General features: G+C 56.0%; 1 protein-coding gene across 1 annotated transcript in view; it reads left to right on the forward strand.

The window, feature by feature from the left end:
* The window catches only part of GREB1 (growth regulating estrogen receptor binding 1), a 56,766-nt gene extending 37,621 nt beyond the window's left edge, over positions 1-19,145 (forward strand). Inside the window, exons 21-32 of the mRNA XM_037048729.1 lie at positions 789-1,414; positions 3,117-3,219; positions 5,506-5,664; positions 6,527-6,669; positions 8,974-9,135; positions 11,233-11,437; positions 11,849-12,023; positions 13,826-14,044; positions 15,138-15,273; positions 17,084-17,284; positions 17,677-17,815; positions 18,961-19,145. Of these exons, the coding sequence (XP_036904624.1) occupies positions 789-1,414; positions 3,117-3,219; positions 5,506-5,664; positions 6,527-6,669; positions 8,974-9,135; positions 11,233-11,437; positions 11,849-12,023; positions 13,826-14,044; positions 15,138-15,273; positions 17,084-17,284; positions 17,677-17,815; positions 18,961-19,124 (2,432 nt within the window). The 3' untranslated portion in view covers positions 19,125-19,145. The remainder of the gene's footprint in view (positions 1-788; positions 1,415-3,116; positions 3,220-5,505; positions 5,665-6,526; positions 6,670-8,973; positions 9,136-11,232; positions 11,438-11,848; positions 12,024-13,825; positions 14,045-15,137; positions 15,274-17,083; positions 17,285-17,676; positions 17,816-18,960) is intronic.
* The last annotated feature ends 1,453 nt before the right edge of the window (positions 19,146-20,598 follow it).

A 20,598-nucleotide genomic window follows, 5' to 3' on the forward strand; every position in this document is an offset into this window, starting at 1 on the left:
TTTGCCTAGAACTGGAAGGAGATGGGATTTCAGAAGAAGTGGACTTTCTAGAGAGTAAGCGTTTTTCTGGACTGGGGCCTGGGAGCATGAGGCGTTTCAGCAGGACCCCGAGGTGCAGTGGCCCCTGTCCTGGGGGAGGACTGTGGACTCTGTCCTGTTTAGTGGCCTGTGTGGGGCAGCCACAGGGGGCCACCCCCTTTGGGCTCCCCAGGTTTGAATCATCAGGAGGAGAGGAGCAAGGTGAAGTCTTCTGATAGAGTCTGAGGCTGCAGAGAGGTAGACATGAGGCTTCAGGTGTTGCAGGTAGAGGTGTGGTGACTGGAGAAAGTGTTCCAGGCAGGGGAAGCTTCACAGGGTAAGGGTGCTTAAAGCAGGGAGGAGCTTGGGTGCAGGGAGTAGGCCTGAGGGGTGTGCAGAGTGGGGTCAGGGTGTGGCTGCAAGACTGGGGGGGTGTTAGTGCAGAGCACAGCAGGGTACTTGGCCTGGGAAGCCCTTTCGGTTTCCATCTTCGTCCCCCTCCTCCTGCAGGTCAGGGCAGGAGGGGATTGGCAAGGAGAGGCCTTTGAGGTGGTGTGGCTCACACCATGTTGGGGTCACTAGCTCTCTCCAACCAGCAGATCCTGGGGGTGTCATGGGACAGCAGAGGCTGTGTGTCATCAGTAGTGGGATCTCATTGACAAAAAGGCCCAGCGCTGGCCCCGCGAGGGCAGTTCCTGCTGCAGAAACCGGTGACCAGCATGTCAAAATGGGGCATTCCCCGGGTGTGACCGATGGGTTTCTCTTCCCAGGCTCAGCACTTGGTGGCGAGACCTCAGCTCAGCCTGGGGGGCCCTGGAAGGGGGAGCAGGCCCAGTCCCCACAGCTCTGCGGCCCTTCAGAGGAGGGCAGGGCCCCTGGTGACAAACAGAGGCTCCGAGCTGGTCAGGGGCCCCCGTCAGGTGTGAGCAGGCACAGCCCCGGGCCAGCCCCGCCGCCTGACTCCGGCCTCAAGACCAGCCAGAGGGGCGTCCAGGTGCAGGTCGCCTCATCGTCCCAGCTCTCCTCCTCGGGCTCATCTTCCTCGTCTGCCGCGCCTGCTGCCAGCACCCCAGCCTCACAGGCCCCCCGGTGCTCCATGGCCAAGGCCTGCCGGCAGCCGCCCATTGTCTTCCTGCCCAAGCTGGTGTACGACATGGTCACGGCCACGGACAGCGGCGGCCTGCCCAAGGCCACCTCGCTGCTGCCCTCCCACTCAGTCATGTGGGCCAGCTCCTTCCGCCCCCTGCTCAGCAAGACCATGACCTCCACGGAGCAGTCCCTGTACTACCGGCAGTGGACTGTGCCGCGGCCCAGCCACATGGACTATGGCAGCCGCGCTGAGGGCCGCGTGGATGGCTTCCATCCTCGCCGGCTGCTGCTCAGTGGCCCCCCGCAGGTGGGTGTGCGCTGCCGTGGCCTGGCCCCCATGCGTCCTTGTGCACAGGCTGGGGGCGTAGGGCAGGGGGGCGTAAGGCCGTGCCCAGGGCAGCATCTTCTGTGGTGGTTTCTCTGTGGGCAGCTGGGTGGAGGCCAGGGCCTGGATAACTCCCGTCCTCTCTCCTCAGTTTCTTCTCACGTGAAGCAGAGGGCGAGCAGGTTCCCTGGGTGCTTCTGGCTCTTTCAGATGGTGATTCTGCATCTCCCACCTCGTTTCATTTGGTCCCCAAGCCAGTCTGTGTGACCTGTTGCCTCACACGGGAAGGTGTGGGTGCAGTGTGGTAGGCAGGCTGGCAGCATCCCCGCTTGCTGTGTTTCCCTGGCAACAGCAGGCCACTTCACCTGTCTAATGGCAAAAACGCTCACGTGGTGAAGGTCCAGCACCGTGGAGAGGACTGTGGGACAGTAGCTGGGCTTGGCAGGGGCTTTGCCAGCCCAGTGCAGAGGTGGTTGGTGGGCCCTGGAGTGGGCTGCTGGGGCCAAACGCCGACTCCAGCGTCATCTGGCTCTCTGGGTGGGTCCGGCCTCCTTGCCCTCAGCTGAGCACGAGGAACACAGTAGTCCCCGCATCACCAAGATGGGGGCATCAGACCAGAGAACCACAGGACCCCCAGACACGGCTTGGCCGTGGTAGGGGCATGCACACGGTGTCCCCCGTGGGCCCTATCAACATCACCATGGTCACAGTTCACGATGGCTGCCTTGTGACTGAACGTGCTCATCTTCTGGAGTCTATTCCAGGAAACGCAAACCCACAAAAATATGTCTAAGGGTGCTCGTGTCAGTATTGTTTTCAGTTATGAGAAACACCTGGGGACAACTCCACTGGTCAAGGTCAGCTGAATAACTTTGGCAGAGTCATGACCTTGATTGAGCCCTAGAAAATGTGAGCTAGATCTCTGCACGCTAGCACTGAGTTTTCCCTAAGCGACTGAAGTGTTTAAAACATTTCAGGACCCTAGATACAGGGTGTGATGTCAGTTAGAAAGAAAAATCGGCCTGTGCACCATGCGTCTCTGTGAATGTGCTGGAAACAGCCCCCGACAGAACGGCCATTGAATCTTACCCGGGGGAGGGGCGTGAGATTTGCGAGTATTTTACTTCATTGTTGTCCTGTATTTCTGGAACTTTTACATGAGCGTTTATTTTTAAAACAGGAAAAGGTTTTAGAAGAGGGAGTACCAGCTTCTCCACGCTCTCACATTACTGCATGTAATCAGTCTCGAAGATGTTTACCTATTTGATAGGGGGAAAATAGTACTTTATCAGTAAGGTCAAATACATTTTTGTCTGTCATTGGTACTTCTTGTACAGTGCTATTTTCTGGTTTCTTTTTCTGTTGCTGGCATCTCGTGTTTTTGTTCTCTGACTGTGGGCATATCCATTAAGACAAGAAGAGCGATTTGCAATATGCAGGGCTCTTAAGAAATTGTTTTGTATTGGCAGTTTATTTTCTCTGAAGCAAACTTTCTTCGCCTTGCCGAGAAGTCCCCTTTCTAACAGCTTGAAAACTGTGGCTGGTTAAAGCTGGAGACACACCGGCAGCGATGTATAAGCAGCAGGGCGGCGGGGGTGGTCCCCGTGCCCTCCGAGGTCATTCTAAGAGAGGGAGGGGACCCTGGGCGGACTGACTGCCGGCTCCCGTCTCCTTGTGCCCACAGATCGGGAAGACGGGCGCCTACCTGCAGTTCCTCAGCATCTTGTCCAGGATGCTCGTCCGGCTCACCGAGGTGGATGTTTACGACGAAGAAGAGATCAATATCAGTGAGTTTTACCCTCTGGTGACCCTGGGGCTTGGAGTCATCTTGCATCAGTTTCTCAGGTGGCTTCGTGTCTTTCTGGATGAAATTCTCAGGTTCATGATCAGACGCCCCGAGGGGCCTGGTGGGTGCCTTGGTCTTTCCTTGTAGTCATTTTGCTCAAGGTCAGACTGTTGGGTGGGAGGCCTTTGTGGGGCTAAAGCTACCACTGTGCCAAAGTAGCTGCCCTTGGCTGAGCGGGTCCCATGTGTCAAGCCCAGTGCTGGGTGTCCTGCGTCAGTGACCACATTTAACGTTCTTCCGAATACCGTGGTTGTTCCTGGTAAGTTACCAGCTTCACCCGTTTCCCTCTAAGTCATGTGCTCAGGAGCCCAGCCGGGAGGTGGCTGAGCTGGAACGAGCCTGGATCTGAGTGCTGCCTCCAGAAAGTGGGGCTGTCCATCAGGGGGTCCCCCCGCCCGACGTCAGCTGGGCGGGTAACTGCACAGGGCAGTATCTCGGGGCAAAACGGAAATCCTGTGCGATACACGGGGACGGCCTGTTCTCCTCGTGCACGAGACAGTTTACCCCGATGGAGGTAAGGCCCTTCCACCAGCTGGTTTACGCTGTCGTGGAACTCGGCCTCGGTGTCCTCCCCACAGGCATCTCCCAGCGGCCAGGAACTTGGGCTGGTAAACATGCAGTTGCTTTGGGGATTAGCATTTGTTAAGGAGTCCTAAAGGGAGCCAGTAAGCTGTACTGGCTTCTTAACAGCACTCAGAAAATGGTAGCCCTGCTGACGTGGCTCCGTTGGTTGGAGCGTCATCCGTAACTGAAAAGTTGCGGGTTCAATCCCTGGTCCAGGCACGTACGGGAAGCAGCCAATTGATGCTTCTCTCTCGCATGGATGTTTCTCTCTCCCCCTTCCTTTACTCTCAGGGCAGTGAAAAAATGTCCTCAGTTGAGGATGAAAACATTAAAAAATTGTGTATCTTCAAGGTGTATGACTCGATTTGGTACACGTGTGCCCTGTGAGTCCCCACCTGAGTCACGCTGATTAACACAGCTGTCACCTCACACAGTGGTCGGGTCCACTGCAGCCTTGCTCAGGGCATCGAGGACACACTGTCATGTTTGTCCACGGAGGGTGAATGGCCACCTGTGGACGAGTGGGGACAGAAAACGCAGTACACACACACAGTCGACTCACTCGGCCTGGACAAGGAGGGCGGTCCCTCCACGTTCGTGCTCCGGGCTTCTTCAGATGCTCTTGACTGGGTAGCAGGGTTGGGGGCTGCTGATGCCTGCCCGGCACTGGTCTTGCCTTTGAAGGAAAGAGGCTCTTCCAGCTCCGAGCTTCCCATGGTCCCCCACGGTTCATAACTGTGTTCAGATGAGGCCGGGCCTGTTGAGTTTCTGTCTCCTCCTTCCTTGGAGAGGTGCCAGGATTCACAAAGACGGGATTCAAACCCAGTCTGTTACGCCTGGAAGTGCAATTTATTAAATACTCTGATTGCCTGGGTTTCCTCTTCAGTACGCCCTGGTGATTCCTGTTCCGCAGGGTGCTGCGAACACTGCGTGATGTTACATACACGCCGCACTGAGCTCCAAACACACGGTGAACACCCCCCTCCCTCTTTCCTCCTCCTCTTCCTCCCCCGGGGCATGCACTCTGCCCACGTGCACAAGGGGAGAGAGGGATCTATAACATACACAGAACCGATGCATTGCAGAATTCGAGTTGGACCAACTGGACTTTGTTTAACCTTTTGACCAACAAGCATTTAGTGAGCACCCGCAGCCTGTGCCGATTACAACAGAAGGTGATACGCGGAGCGTGGGGAGAGCAGTGTGGGCCAGGGCGGTGCTGGCACTCACCGGGAGGGAGGAAGCGGTGGGCCTGCGTGCTCAGAAGAGGCTTTCCAGAGCTGTGGGGCTTGGAGCTGGGCGGTATCAGCCGGGTGGCATTCAGAGGTTCCTTGGGCACTGGGAACCAGTGTGCTACATTTGGGAGGCAGTGCCGGGGAGCAGCACGGAGCACGGGGAGGACCCGAAGTGGCCGAGGGTCGGAAGAACAAAGCCACCTCCTAGCAAACGCGGCTGCTCCTCTGGGTAGAGGTTGCGCTGAATGTGCCTTCTCGCCGCCGTAGAGTAGTCCCGAGACAGGCTCGTGCCCTCCCCGTGCCACGGCGTGCCCCCAGGGGCCCCAGACTCAGTGACCGCTCCACTCCGTGCCACCTCCTTGTGCACGTCTAAAGTGAGCCTGTCCCCGATCTTTTGTCACGATTCTGGGTGTGTCCCCATCTCGCAGACCTCCGGGAAGAGCCCGACTGGCGTTATCTCCAGCTCAGTGACCCCTGGCCCGACCTGGAGCTCTTCAAGAAGCTGCCTTTCGACTACATTGTTCACGACCCCAAGTACGAAGATGCCAGCCTCATCTGTTCTCACCACCAGAGCGTGGAGGGCGAAGGTCAGACTTCTGACATCTCCCAGAGCACGTGGGGCGGCCCCTGACAGGAGTCTGCCAGATTTTGTTAGTGGTGGCCGTAAGGATCCAGCAGGGTGAGTTCACCAGCAGCGCCCGGCACTGAGGTTGGCGGCCCCCCTGGGAAACCCAGGAAGGAGGACTGACCACTCAGGGCGTCTGATGGCAGTGAGGACACACCGGCTGATTGTCACAGCTGGGGTGTTCGGAAGGCCCCGGTGTGCAGAGGGTACCGACACGTACGTTTGTGAATTTGGGTTGTGGCCACGAAATCTATTTCCCTCTCCTCCCTCAGTCTCTTGCTTTCTCCCACCTCCTGCAGGGACCACTGTCTGTCACTGTATTGTGACCCAGCTGTGTTTCAGGGTCCCTGTCAGCAAATAGGATGTTAGTGGCCGGTGTGGTGGTAAACACTGATAGGAGAGTTCCGCGAATGGGGTCTGGGAGGCGGATACACACCAGTGTCCATTTCAAACTGATGCTTTTGTCCCCGTGGCTCTCCATCCCTGTCACTGCGGGGCCCTCCACGTAGGCTCGTCTCTGGTGAAAGTTCAGCAGGAGACATCATTTGGAAAAAATGGGGACAGCTCACCTGCATGACAAGCCCTTGTGTATCGCATTGGCAGTCAGTCTCCACAGTAGCGTAGTGATACTTTGAGTATACATTGATAAAACGTTCCCAGGCTCACGAGTAAGGTGACAAGGCAACAGTCTCAGTTTATTCTGTGCAGACTGTTGTTTCTGCCCAGTTGGACCCCGCCCCTGGCGACCCCCTCAAACCCCAGGCCAGTGCTTCCCACAGGAGGGCGTGACCGTCCCGCCTTGCTGACCCTGGGGTTTCCTGCAGACAGGGGGGCGCCCCGGAGGCCGGAGGACCTCTACGTGCGGCGTCAGACGGCGCGCATGCGGCTGTCCAAGTACGCGGCGTACAACACGTACCACCACTGTGAGCAGTGCCGCCAGTACATGGGCTTCCACCCCCGCTACCAGGTAGGCCGAGGGGCGCCGGGCCCTGGGTGTCACCTTGGCCAACGCCGCGGTTTCCCTGTCTGTGTTCATTCTGGAGTGGGAGGTGAGGAGTCCGGGAAGCCCTTGCTTCCTGGTCTGCTTGTATTCCCACTTCCCTTCAATAATCTGGACTCACTGCCTCCAGTGACTACGGAGCAGTCGTTCTCCAGGGCCCCTGGTTCATGAGCAGCGAGGAGAGCTGCCTGCAGAAGCTTATTGTCTTCACATCCTAGCAATTCGGAAAGGCCACGAAGCGGGCACACCCTGCATGCGTGGTGCTGGGTGGCCAAAAAGTCCGTTCACTGTTTCCCGGAAGATAAAAGGCACATTTTTCATTCTCACCACTAACTTTATTGACTTGGGTATTCTGAGTATGTCAGCTGTCTCCCGCTATTGGCTGCTAGTAGGGAGAGGCCAGGGGCGCTGCTGAGCATCTTTCAGTGCACGAGACAGCCCCGCGGCAGAGAATGGTTTGGCCAGAATGTCAGTAATGGCATGAAACTTCGCAAACCACTTTCTATACATTTGATCAGTCACAGCACCTCCATACACTACACAAATCTTTTTTTGTATTTCGGTTGCATTTTTAACTTTCTTGAAATAGTAGAGGATAACATGTCAAAAATGTTGCTTATTTTCTTCCCTCGTCGGTGTTAAAGTGGCTAAACAAAAATTTACCAATTTGGTAAGTTTTTTCAATGCATGCTGATATGACAGCTGTCACAACACAATTTAATAAAGTTGTTTTGAAAGAAGTTAAAGACAGCTAAGCCCTACTAGAGCCACCATTTGGAAAAAGCGTAACGGACTTTTTAGTCAGCCTGACACGTACCAGGTGCACACGCAGAGGTGAATCGACTTTGTTTCCATTCTCACCACTCAGTGTAGGGACAGAGACGTGTGTAAGCAAAACTTCAGGGCACTGTGAACCTGCAAGAAAAGGAGTGTGGCCGAAGCACAGAAATGGTGTAAAGAGAGGAATGTGCACTTACTGAGCACCTACTGTGTGCTGGGCAATCTGCCAGGCACTTTTCTGTCTTGGCATCTCCCAACCTGTGTATGTGGGAGAAAGTGTCATTTGCCCTGGACACTGGCCCAGGGCCCTACCTGGTCTCCTGAACCAGTCTGTGTTGAAGCCGCACCTGTAATCCATTCCAAGTGCACGGGTTAGGAAACTGTCCTGTCTAGTTTCTTATTTAATTCTCACTGAAACCTCATGAGGCAGTAGGGGTCTTTGTCACTTCAGAAACTGTCCCCAGGGGAGTCACAAAGGACAAGGGCAGAGGGAGGAGGTGAGCTGAGACCTGGGGGCCACAGCTGAGGGGACCCGCGCCAAGCCCCCAGGAGCGCCACGGGGTGCACACCAGCTTCCTCTGCTTATTCTGCCCCCTCCCTTGTCCCCCAAGGCTCCGAGGGCCTTTTTATGAAATTTCCTCAGCTGTGTCCCTCTGTGCCCCCTCCCCAAGTCCAAATCTATCTTTCCCTCCTGCTCCCAAAGGGCTTTACGGTTCTGGAGGAGCCACAGGAGGAATCTCGGGTTCGTGTGTCGCGGCCTGTGTCCGCCCTCTCGGGGCCTGTCTTTCCTGGAAGTGCTCAGGGCACACTGGCCGGCAGGGCAAGAGGCAGGGAAGGCCCCTCCATGGTGCCTGAGTGGGGAGGCCAGCAGGGGCGTCGCATGGCTTGGGCTGAGCCAGGTGGGGAAGTCACACCAGAGAGTTATGGGCACGGGAACCGCATGAGGGGTGGGCTCTTCGGACAAAGTGACTGGAGGTGAGCCCCAGACCTCTGAATGTGAGTCTCCGCCTCTGTAACGTGGGGCTGATGACAGGACCTGCTTCATGGGACTGTCAATTACAAAGGGGACAGAGGGCGCTGGGTGTAGTGAGGGAGGCGTTTGCAGGTGTGTCAAATCTGGTAATAATTTGCTACTACACGTGGGATTACTCAAGATGGAAAAATATATTCACTAGCATTGAAAGTGTGGTCTAGCTAACCAAGCACTCTGGGTCAAGTCTAGAGTCCAGGGTGGCTGGCGTCTGAAGGTCCCTGGATGAAGTGCCACCAGGATTAGAGACAGGACCCGGCTTCAGCCAAGTGGGCGTGGCCTGCAGTAGCAAGGCCTGGGTGTCCGCACCCTGCCTGGGCGTTGCCCCGTGGGCTGCTCGCGCTGTGGGCCAGAGGTGGCCATGACCTGCGTGTGCTCATGGCCAGGTTGGGCCTGGGGTCTTCTGGGACGTTACGCCAGATGCTGATGACAAGCTCTGTCCTTTCCCCCTCGCACCTCAGCTCTATGAGTCCACCCTGCACGCCTTTGCCTTCTCTTACTCCATGCTAGGAGAGGAAATCCAACTGCATTTCATCATCCCCAAGTCCAAGGAGCACCACTTCGTCTTCAGCCAACCTGGAGGCCAGCTGGAGAGCATGCGGCTGCCCCTTGTCACGGACAAGGTACTGGTGTCGAGTCCGAGGGGTCAGATCAGAGCGGCTGCAAGTGACCGCTGAGCTGGACGTGTAGAGACTGTAGTTGCCTGATGAGTCAGGGGCTGGAGGGACCGGATGGAGAGACCAGTGTGGGCGGAGACAGCTGGGGAGCATAAGGGCTTTGGGGTCACTCAGCCGGGGTTGAACTCTGCTCTGCCGTTTGCTAGCCCTGTTACTTGAACTTCACACTTAATGTCTCTGAGCCTCGGGTTCCTCCCCTGTAAGCCTGGGCAGTAAGCCTGTGGTGAGGTTGATTGGCATAACTGACATAAGGCGCCAGCACAGTGCCACGGAGATAAGTGCAGAGTGGACCTTCATTCGTCCACTCCCTTCTCCTCCACACTCTCTGCTGGGTACCTGCAGAAGGGCTGGTGGCCGAGCAGCGTGACTCCAGCAGGGCCCGGCCCCAGCTCCGACGATTCCTGACTCAGGGCCTGTCCTTGTGGCATCATCCGTCCTGCTGTTCGGCCTCCCTGTATTATTGGGAAGCAAATCTCAGACACCATATCATGTCCCCTAAATACCGCAGTTTGTGTGTCTGCAGGAGAGGATTCCTCTTTTAAGGAGATCATTCTCTTTTTTCATTTTACTTATTTGTAAGTCTTTTTTACTGTATTTTCCCCATTGCCCTTTAGTCCCTGTACACCCCGCTCCTTGCAGCAGTCACCACACAGTTGTCCATGAGCCCTTTCTCCTTTTGCTCAGTCCCTCTACCTGCTAACCTCCCCCCACCCCCTTAGCTGTCATCCTGCTCTCCGTCTATGAGATTGTTTTTAACAATCTGTCACCTCTGGGACCACCACTGTTTCGGAGACGCCCCTCCCGGGGACGTGGGGTTGGATGGTTCCAGCCCAACAGTCTCAGCCAGCTTGTGGCCCATTGCCCAGCCCAGTCACCGCAGACCTCGGAGGCGCTGCTTCTCCAGAGGGCCAGACGTCGTAGCATTGAACCTGACCTTGCAGGTCCTGTTACCGAGCCCTGAAATCATTCATAAAGTACCAAGGAGACCTTTATGGTGTGGTGTCTCCTGCCCCATGGGCTGGGTGTTGCCGCGGTCAAGGATTTACTCCCATTTCCACTCCCACTTCCGCCCAGTTCAAACAGAACAGGCTGTGGGCACCAGCGGCACCACAGCTTTGCAGTGGTGCTCAGAGGGTGCCAGGCGGAGAGGCACCCAGCTCAGCCCGAGGAACTCGTGTTGAGGGAACGGTGGGGACCACGCAGTGTTTTCTGTTTTGTAGAATGAGCAGACCATTTTATTTTTAAAGATGTTCTTTTTAGAGGGAAGGGAAGGGAGCAGAGAGAGAGGGAGAGAAACATCCATGTGAGAGGGGAACATCAATGGGTTGCCTCTCGCACACGTCCCGACCAGGGACCAAACCCACAACCCGGGCACGTGCCCTGACTAGGAATTGAACGGGTGACCCTTTGCTTTGCAGGATGACGCCCAACCAACTGAGCCATGCTGGTCAGGGCCAGAGAGTTCCTTACATAAACGATGTGCATCCTGAGTGTATAGACAGTCAGGCTGCATGAGTCGGTGGTTGGGGTTTGAAGTCCCGCAGAAATGACCTGTGCCCCATGCATGAGGTTGGATGTTCATGTGAAAGGGTAGTGACTTGGGGTGATGGATGCATGCCCATCAGTCTGGGTGAATGAACCAGTCTCAAATAAGCATTTTCTTGGCTTCTGATCCGGGGGCCAGGAGGCTGGGCTCGGTTCAGCTAGGTGGTCATCCTGGGCTGGGCTGAGCTCCCTCGGGCCTGCAGTGAGCTCCTGGGTGGGCTGGGGTCGGTTGGGCTCGGGTGGTCTTCGTGGGACAGCCATCTCTGCTCCCCGTGGTCTCCCTTTTCCAGCAGGATCGCCCAGGCTGGCTCCTGGGAGGGCTCAGAAAGCAGGCCGCAGGCTCGGGACAGCTGCTCCATCATTTTTACTGCATTTTCCCCAGTAAAAAGCCAAGCCTCCGCTGGCCTCGGGGAGTCTGGAGATAGACACTTCAGAGGGAGGGGAATAATCGTGACCGTGTTCAGAAACACTTTCCCTCCTTATGCCTCCACTCTCCAGAGTCACGAATACATAAAAAGTCCGACGTTCACCCCGACGACCGGCCGCCATGAGCACGGGCTCTTCAACCTGTACCACGCAATGGACGGGGCCAGCCACCTGCACGTGCTGGTCGTCAAGGAGTACGAGATGCCCGTTTACAAGAAGTACTGGCCCAACCACATCATGCTGGTGCTCCCCAGCGTCTTCAACAGCGCCGGCGTGGGTAGGTGCCTCCCGCCGCCCCGCCCGTCAGGTTTCTGAGAAAGGAGGCTGGAGAGGGTGTTCTGGGGTTGGCAGAGTCGAACGTTTTCCATCGAGCCTTTTGATTTTTACAGCATTTCAATTTGTTTGAATATTATTTCTTCGATGTTTGGTTATTGATTTCGTTCGTGCTCTCCATTCACATTAGAAAAGCAAGGATAAGCAGGCAGAAATGTATGTGCACCTCAGGGAGGTGTGTTTGGTGCCCTAGAATTCTCTCCACCCCCAGATCGATGGCTACTGGCTAGTGGATGAATGATGCGGGTGGGCGAGGACCAACCTTCATTTGGGGCTGCTGGTCCTGGGGCGGGGCCTCTTTCCTAAGTGACATCCATCCGCTGGAGCTGAGTGGGCGTGGCTTTGCCCGTTGCAGGCGCCGCCCACTTCCTGATCAAGGAACTGTCCTACCACAACCTGGAGCTGGAGCGGACCCGGCAGGAGGAGCTTGGCATCAAGCCGCAGGACATCTGGCCCTTCATCGTGATTTCCGATGACTCCTGCGTGATGTGGAACGTGGTGGATGTCGACGGGGGCGGGGAGAGGAGCAGGTAAGGCGCCTCCCCAAGCCCAGGAGTAAGATGGGGGCACGAGCTCTCTTTCAGCAGGGGTCACCCTGCCACCCCCAAGGACTACCAAAGAGGGCACTCCCAGTTAGAAAGAGCCGATGTAGGGGACAGAGGCCTGGAGGCGGCAGACTTACACTCCAAGCTTTACTTGGAGTTTAAAAAATTGTTTTAAAACTTATTTATCTATTTACTTGTTTATTTTAGAGAGAGAGGGAGGGAGGGGAAAGAGAGGGAGAGAAACATTGGTTGCCTCTCACGCACCCTGACCAGGGACTGAACCCACAACCCAGGCCTGTGTCCTGACTGCAGGTGATTGGCAACCTTTCGGTTTGCGGGACAATGCCCAACCCACTGAGCCGCACCAGCAAGGACTGGGGTTTTAAATTGTATTGAATAATCTGTATATGAAACCACAATGTATCTATTTAAATTAACCTATACACGAAAGAAAAACATGTGCAGAAATCGTCACAAACTGAACATGTCCGCTTACCCAACTCCCCTGTGAAGAAAGGGACCCTCACCACCCCCAGGCCCCGCCCCCCACCGCCAGCATTGTCCTCGGTCCTTCCTCCCCCCCCCCCAGCCTCATTCCTCTCGCCTGCTTGTGACAGGACTCTCTTAGGCTTCTGGTTTCAAAGGGGGTGCTAATACCTGTGCTGGTTTGTCCTGAGGATTGGTGAATCTGCGGGTGGCGTGCCCATGGCGAGCGGTGCCACGTGGGAAGGGCTCAGTAGGTGCAGTTGCGTCTGAACATCACTCATAAAGCAGTTCCTGTGATTTTGCGATTTTACTCTGAGGGTTTCAGCGTAGGGCTGCCTGGTGACTTCTGTTTGGCTAGTTTCTGAGAGAGCCACCGTTAGGCCAGTTCTCCTTCTTGGTGTCAGTGATGACCTGGTGCAGCACAGCCTTCGGTCACTGTTCTCCTGGAAAAGTGTGTTCTGTGTGACGTAGTGGCACGCGACTTAGGAGGATAGGGACTTGCTTTGCTTTCTCCATTCTCACAGTCACCCTCCGAGGGCGGGAGCCCCATGGGCTGAGGGCCAAGAGGGGGAAGGGGGCAGAGCTTCCCTTGTGCCTTCCCGATTTGCATTCTGAAACAACACTGAAAGTCCTGGATGTCACGTGGAGCAGGGGACCTAGAGAGTTTAGCTTAAGCCCGTCAGGGAGGGAAAAGAAAGCCGAGGTCCAGAAAAGCTGGGCAACTTGCCTGGGACCTCATGGACCCGATTCTCGTCCCCAACTTGCAGCCCTGGAGTCCCCCTCCCTGGTCATCCGTGTCCCTCACTGTCCGGACAGGCCTCAGATGCCACCCTGTGGGGTAGCAGGCATTGGCAGGCTGCCTCCTCCTCCTCCCCAAGCTCTCACTTGGAATTCTCAGTAGAAAGCCTGGCTCTTTCCCACCGTCGCACCTTCAGAGCCCCACACCGGAAAGGCATGGTGGTTTGGGCTGACAGAGAGTGAGGGCTTCAGGGGCAGCCGTTCACACCCAGGCTCTGTGGGGCGACACAGTGCAAGTTACTTGCAGCCCGTCTTCCCTCCTCGGTGAAACAGGCCGGGCGGCTGCCTATGTCTCAGGGTTGCTGCGAGGACGGGCGCTAATAAGCACCAGGTGCTCAGCCTGGCACCTGGCCCTCGGCCAAGGTTGTGATGGACTCTACCTGCACCAGCCCTGCCCGGTATGTGCGGGTCAGCCAGAGGGCAGCATCCTGGCTGGCCAGTCCACAGGGCCCCTCCTTGTTTGCACGCTGACCTAGAGACATCCATCTCCCTCCTTCTGACAGAGAGTTCTCCTGGTCGGAGAGGAACGTCTCTTTGAAGTACATCATGCAGCACATCGAGGCGGCCCCCAACATCACCCACTACGCCCTGATCGGCATGCGGAAGTGGTCCAGCAAGGCCGGGAGCCGAGAGGTGCGCGAGCCCTTCTCCCGCTGCCACGTGCACGACTTCATCGTTCTGAACGTGGACCTGACCCAGAACGTCCAGTACAACCAGAACCGGTGAGCCTCCCCCCCCACAGTGGCCGCCAGCACAGCCCCCAGCCCCCAGCCCCCAGCCCCACAGCCCTCGGTGAGGGGCAGCTTAGGACAGTGGAGGGTGGCTTCTTCCCTGCCCTGCAGGGCCATGGGAGCCAGAGATGCCCACCTGGGGCACTGGCCTAGGTCCTGATTTCAACTTTTCCTCCCTCCCTCCCTCCTTTTCCTCCCTCCCTCCCCTCCCCCCTTCCTTCCCTCCCCACCTTTCTTCCCTCCCTCCCTTACTTTCCTCCCTTCCTTTCCTCCCTTCCTTCCCCCCTCCTTCCCCCCTGCTTTCTCCCCTCCCTTCTCCCCTCCCGCCCCCTCTCCCCCTCCCCTCCCCTCCCCTTCTGTATTTTTGTTGTATGATTTTGTGGAGGAGGGATTCACATAAGACCATTCAGCTGCCTTTGTGGATTCACACCACACTTCAGTGGCTTATGCTGTACTTGGTGTTTACGTGCTCTGCTTTTTGGGCTTTCTCTGAGCGCGCCGCTTCTTAGGAGCATTAGCGCTGAAGAAAACTGTGAGGTGATTTCTCTGTTGCTTTCTACACATCGAGCCGCAGAAGTGCTCACATCTCAAGTGTAACCCCGTCACTGACACTCATCGACTGTCCCTGTGCCCGGCAGTGGCACACCCCCGGGGGTCCCCTGTAGGAGTGTCAGTTTGGAGCCAGACAGACCTGCTGGGAATCCGGGTGCCCTGACTCCCGGGCACTGCCTTCTTTCCTCTGCTGTAAAAAGTGGCTGCTTTTTTTTTTTTTAACCCTGGGAGGTTCACTTTTTCTTCCTTAACAAATAGGCGAAAGGGTATTTGTAAAGTCCTCACACTGAGCCGGTATGGTCAGCAGATTACGATCCTATGGGTGACACCTTAGGAACACCCTGCCTTGCCCAGCACCGGCACATCACAGCTTGTCTGTTTTCCTTGTTGGTGTTGCCTCTCTGCCTTCCCAGGCGAAGGTCTGTAGGGCAGGAGCGAGCCCCCCCCCACTTTGTGTCTGGTGCAGGTCGGGGCTGAGGGGGAACGTGAGTGGCATGCAGTCCGATCCGTGCCCTCCTCTGGCTCTGAGCAGGTTCCTGTGTGACGACGTGGACTTCAACCTGCGGGTGCACAGCGCCGGCCTGCTGCTCTGCCGGTTCAACCGCTTCAGCGTGATGAAGAAGCAGATTGCGGTGGGCGGGCACCGGTCCTTCCACATCACCTCCAAGGTGGGTCGGCGGAGTGTCCTGGCGGGTCTGCTGCCGGGCTGGCCCTCGTGGTGCAGAGACTGAGGACGGGAGCTGGCGGGAGGCCACGTGGTCGCCTTCGAGTCAGTGCGGGGGGTGGGCTTGACCACTGGGTAGTGTCAGCAAAGACCTTCAGCTGCGTCTGCCCTGTGCTCTCCTGCGATCCCAAACACTCCCAGGAGCTTCCCGCACACGTCTGCCTCGCCGCTCCTGGCGCTCACTCATGTCTCTAGCAGTGTCTCCACTGGACGGAGCTCTGGGCCGCCGCTGTGTGTGTGCATGGCCTTCTCTGGGCTCCTCGGGCAGCGCCTGGCCAAACACTGTCTGCGCGGCCATGACAGGCTGGCTTGATAGTCATGCTGTCATCTGCGGGCCAGCCCGGGGTGCGGGGAGACAGGGTCCGGGCATGCCTGTGCGCTGGGCTGGCCTGGGGAGCTGCCATGTGGAGTCATGCATGTTGCTGCCCGGAGGTCTCGCCTGTCCACGGGCCAGGGCCCCGTTCTCTGCTTTTCACCTCCGTTTGTCTTGAATCGTGCCCTGATGCCATCGGTCAGCTCTAACTCCAGCCACCTCTTCCAGCCTCTGTCCTTCCCTGTCCCCACAACTCTGTGGCCACCCTTCCTGACCTGGGCCTAGTCTGGGTTCAGACACCAGTTCCGTCCCCTCCCCTTTCCCGACCGATGGGGCGGAAGCTCCCCCCTTCTCTCACCGACTAGTAAGATACTTGACTAAAAGGCCTGTACTTCCAGGAGAACTTGGGGTCATTTAAAATCCGCCCCGCTCCAGCTGTGGAGGTCTCTTACTGCAGTTGTGGTAGATTTACAGTTTGATTTGGGGGGATCGTAGGTCTTTACTGTAGGAAGTCTTTCTACCAAAAAGCCTGATATGCTTTGAAAACTAATTTTCCTTTTAGTTCCCTCAGTGTCATTTTTTAACTCTTCGGTATTTGATCTTTACTCCTACTTTGAGCACAGTCTTAGTTTTTCCTTTAGATTTAATCATGCAGTTGCATGTTTAGAGAACAGCTACTGATGTTTGATTCACTCAGGAGTGCATGGCCTGGCAGCTGGGCCAGGTGTCAAACTCGTGGTGCAGTGCCGTGGCCATAAGCACCCCAGGGGGGCATGTGAGTCACAGGGAGACCTCGCCTCGCCCGCAGTGGGGGTGGGGGTCTGCGTGGCTGTCCCTGAGGAAGTGACATTAAGGCAGAGGTCCGGAGGATGAGGAAGAGCGGCTGTGTCCAGGCACGGGGGATACCTGGTGGCGAAGTGAGGGCTAGGAGCAAGGAGGTTGGTGTGGAGGAGGTGTCGGGGTCACTGGGGAGAGTGGCAGGGGACGAGAGTTAGCTGGGGAAGTCCGCAGGACCTTGTCGGCCATGGGAACACGTGAGGCCTCTCTCTAGGAGTCAAGGAGACAAATCATGGAAGTGTGTCCTGTGAGGATTTGGTTGGTTCTCCTCATGTCCACGGTCTCTCGGGCAGGGAAATGTGTTGGGGATGATGAAGGAAGAGGCTGTGGGCTGGATGGGGGCAGTGGGGGTGGGTGGGACCTGGGGGAGGGGCAGGCGGCCGGCTATACCCTCAGGGTTCATCCCAGGATTTGGAGAAGCCAACTTTCTACATGGGGAGGTCAACATCTGCAACTGTTACTGATTGCACTGATCGGGTCTCATGTGTCCCCCTTCGGTCAAGCCCAGTCGTTCTTAACAGGGAACCTCACTATGGAAGCAGGTGTTCTGGGCGTCTCCGCGTGGGGTGGCTGGGAGCACCTGACACCCGTCCTTACCCCGCAGGCCCCGGACAGCCCCGCGGTCGTGGCACCTGCGCAGTACGTCTGTGCCCCGGACAGCAAGCACGCGCTCCTGGCGGCGCCCGCGCAGCTGCTGCTGGAGAAGTTCCTGCAGCAGCACAGCCGCCGCTTCTTCCCGCTGTCCCCGCAGAACCGCGGCCACCCCGTGCTCTTGGTCGACTGCTACTTGAACCTGGGGCCTCAGGTAACTTCCACACGGGCCGTGGCCCCAAACCTGAGAAGTGCCACCACGTGGCTTCCGCTCAGGTACTGACCACACCTGGTTGCTGGTCAAATAAAGGCTGAGAGCGTGCGAGCAGTTTGCTCTGACGTCAGACGTCAGGAATCCAACCCAGTTCCCATGCCAAAGCGTTTCTGATCCGCGAAAGAGTTAGCGAATGCAGAAATCTGGGTCCATCTTTTGGGATTGATTTTTAGGATAGAGATTTGGAAGTAACAGAAAAATGTCATTTCTGGTCCCCTCAAGCCCTTGACTGGACCAAGCAGTTAGTGTTTTAGCTGCTGAGCCCTAGCATGGGGTTGCTGGGTGTTTCACAAAAGGCGATTTTTTTCCTCTGGTCCCCCGTCTGTTTCCAGATCTCCGTGTGCTACGTGAGCTCCAGGCCCCACTCCTTGAACGTCAGCTGCTCCGACTTCCGGTTCAGCGGACTCTTGCTCTACCTCTGTGACTCCTTCGTGGGCGCGAGCTTCTTGAAGAAGTTCCATTTCCTGAAAGGTGACTTTCCATACCCTTACCCTGGACCTTGACTTGAATGCTTGTCATCACCCGGTGTCTTGGAGGAGGTGATGTCTGGTCTAGTCCTCATTTGCCAGTGGGTAAACCGAGGCTCAGAGTGCGAACGTAACCACCAGGAAAGTACAGGAAGGTGGGGATGGGATTCCAGGGCGGCTGTCTTTCCCCCAAACCTGTCGGGTGAAGATGAGACACCCCTTTCAGTTACGCAGCTTTGTGTTCGTTTCCAGCGCAAACACATAACATCAGCGCCCAGTTCCCCACAGGCGCTTCTTCCTTCTGGCAGATGAGTTCTTTCCCCGGTCTTGGGATTTTCCACGCTTCGGGGCTTTACTCTTTCTCCTTCTGTAGTGGCTTTCTTGCTGAAATGTTTCAGAGGGACAAACATTCATTCTCCGTGACTTAGGATATTTCCAGTCCAGCTGGGGTCCCTGGCCAATGTGCATGTTTCCTTGGGTGGCCTTCCCTCTGACCTTCTGGTCTGGCAGGTGTTTCCTGGGCACCACACAGCTCTGGGCCTTGGGCAGTCGTGAGAAGCGTCTACCACAGCCTCTGCCCGAGGGAGACATTTTTGTCTCAAGGGGTGGGGACGGGGAGGACACGGGGGTAGGTAGGTAGTAGAGAGACTGAATGAATGAATGAATAGACAGGAATGACGTCTTGTGTATGCTAGCATTCAAGAGGAGGGAGCATTGCCCTGGTTGGGTGGTTGGGGAAGGGCAGGAGCTGCATCAGCCTGGAAGGGTGGTGGCCTTGGGTGGGACAAGGTGCATTGGGCTTTGAGGTGGCTGGGCGGCTGGTTCACACCCAGGGCTGCAGCTGACAAAGCTTGGTTTGTGACCTGACCAGTATCTGTTTCCAGTTCCCCTTCTCTGTCCCCTCCTTTGTCAGTGTTTCTTCTGCCTCCCTGTTATCTCAGCTGCCAGGCCTGCCAGTCACCTCTCAGTGTCTGTCTTGCTCAGACGATGAAGCATTCCAAAGAGGGGACATAAGAGGTCACCGGGACCTCTGGTCCTTCCCTTCCCAGCAGCATCATAGCACTTCTTTGCAAGCAGAACCCAGGCAGTAGGCATCAGTGGGATAAACTCACCCGTTTTCTTCACACGCCTCTGCCATTGTCCGTGCAGGTGCGACCTTGTGCGTGATCTGTCAGGACCGGAACTCCCTCCGCCAGACCGTGGTCCGTCTGGAGCTGGAGGACCAGTGGCAGTTCCGACTGCGTGACGAATTCCAGACGGCCAATGCCAAGGAAGACCGGCCGCTCTTTTTTCTGACGGGGCGGCACATCTGAAGGATGGGCATACCTCGGCAGGTTTTCAGGAAGAGTGGGGCCTTCGGAACCTCGTGCTCTTGGGGCTCAAGGAAGCATTAGAAGCATTGGGTGTCGGGACTGAAACAGGCCCCAGAACTGGCCCTGTGCAAGCCAACGGCCCAAGGCCCAGGGATGATGGAGACTCACCTCACGTGAGGAGGGTCCATGGGTGGCGAACAGGAAGTCAGACCCAGCCTCCCGGGTTCTGGGCCAGCCGTGCTGCCCTGGGCTGGGTCAGAGTCCACTTTACCAAGGACACGGTTTTGCCTACTGTCATGTCATCCATATGCTTCCACAGACAAACTTGGCTTTTCTTAGTTCTAAATCTCCAGGATTATTTTCTAGGGGTGCCAGCTGATGGGTATCGTTTGAGCTCCGTAGGCTTTCCTTTCTACTACGAAGCAGTATTCCTGGAGAACATTTCAACTGTAAAGGCTGGAGATAAGAAAAAAAAACTTAGTGGGTCACTGCGTAAAAATGATGTAACTGCCTAGAAGTTTGCTGTTTAAAGAGCTAGCCCAAAGGTGTCAACTTTAATGAAGTGAAACAAATTGTTTTACCTTAGAGCAAACTCGATTCTATTAAAATAGTATAGGGTAAATACCCTACCTCTTAGAAAGGGCAAACGTGAAAAGAAACTATATAAAACTCAAAGATTTCAGGAAGGATATTTCATTACAGAAGTTGACCTTAAGAAACAGAATTCCCCTGATAAAGGAGAGAGGACCAATGGCTTACCTGAAACAAACAAACAATGGAAACAAAGTGATACAGAAACAACTCGGTAAGAACTAGACTTCAGACCATAACTTATTGAAGCTCAGTTTTCAGTTCCTTAAAGAGCTTGCCTATTCTTACAACTGCTTGGTCCCTGACCGCAGAGGGAGGGGGACAGAGCAGAGGTGGCAGCAGGGATGTTCCAGGCTACAAACACTTTTGCTTGCCCCCCAGAAAGTTTTGTAGACCAGCCTTGTAGAGCGCCACCTACAGGCAGGCATCGGCAGTGTGCGTGTACAGGCAGGATCCTGATGAACCCTCCCCGCAGCCGGTGTGGGCTGATTCACTCTCCCAGTGGAAAGATGCAGAGACTGCACCTCACCGAGGTGACAGCCGGAAAGGGACAGAAAGAAGTCTAACGGCTGGATTGTGGGCTCCTGGGCACATTGTCCCTCCCAGCACTGCTTGCAAAGTGGCGTGTATCGGAAGGAAAAGTTTAGCAGTCCTCAAAGATGGGTCTCAGAGTACATTTTGATGTCTCCATCTTAGTCATTTATAAGCACTCTCACGGATGATAGTTCAAGAAGAAACTATTTTGAAAGGTGATGCCAAAGAATTAACGTCAATCTTTTCTCCCCTAAGGAAGAAGATTTAGGGCAATGTTTATAAAGTCATCCCTTTTACATGGCATTATTCCTCTTTTGGAATAAAAACTCACCTTCTTTAGTTATATTTG

The sequence above is a fragment of the Sturnira hondurensis genome, unplaced genomic scaffold, assembly GCF_014824575.4.
Source record: "Sturnira hondurensis isolate 20B ecotype Veracruz unplaced genomic scaffold, ASM1482457v3 Scaffold0006413, whole genome shotgun sequence".
Lineage (NCBI taxonomy): Eukaryota > Metazoa > Chordata > Mammalia > Chiroptera > Phyllostomidae > Sturnira > Sturnira hondurensis.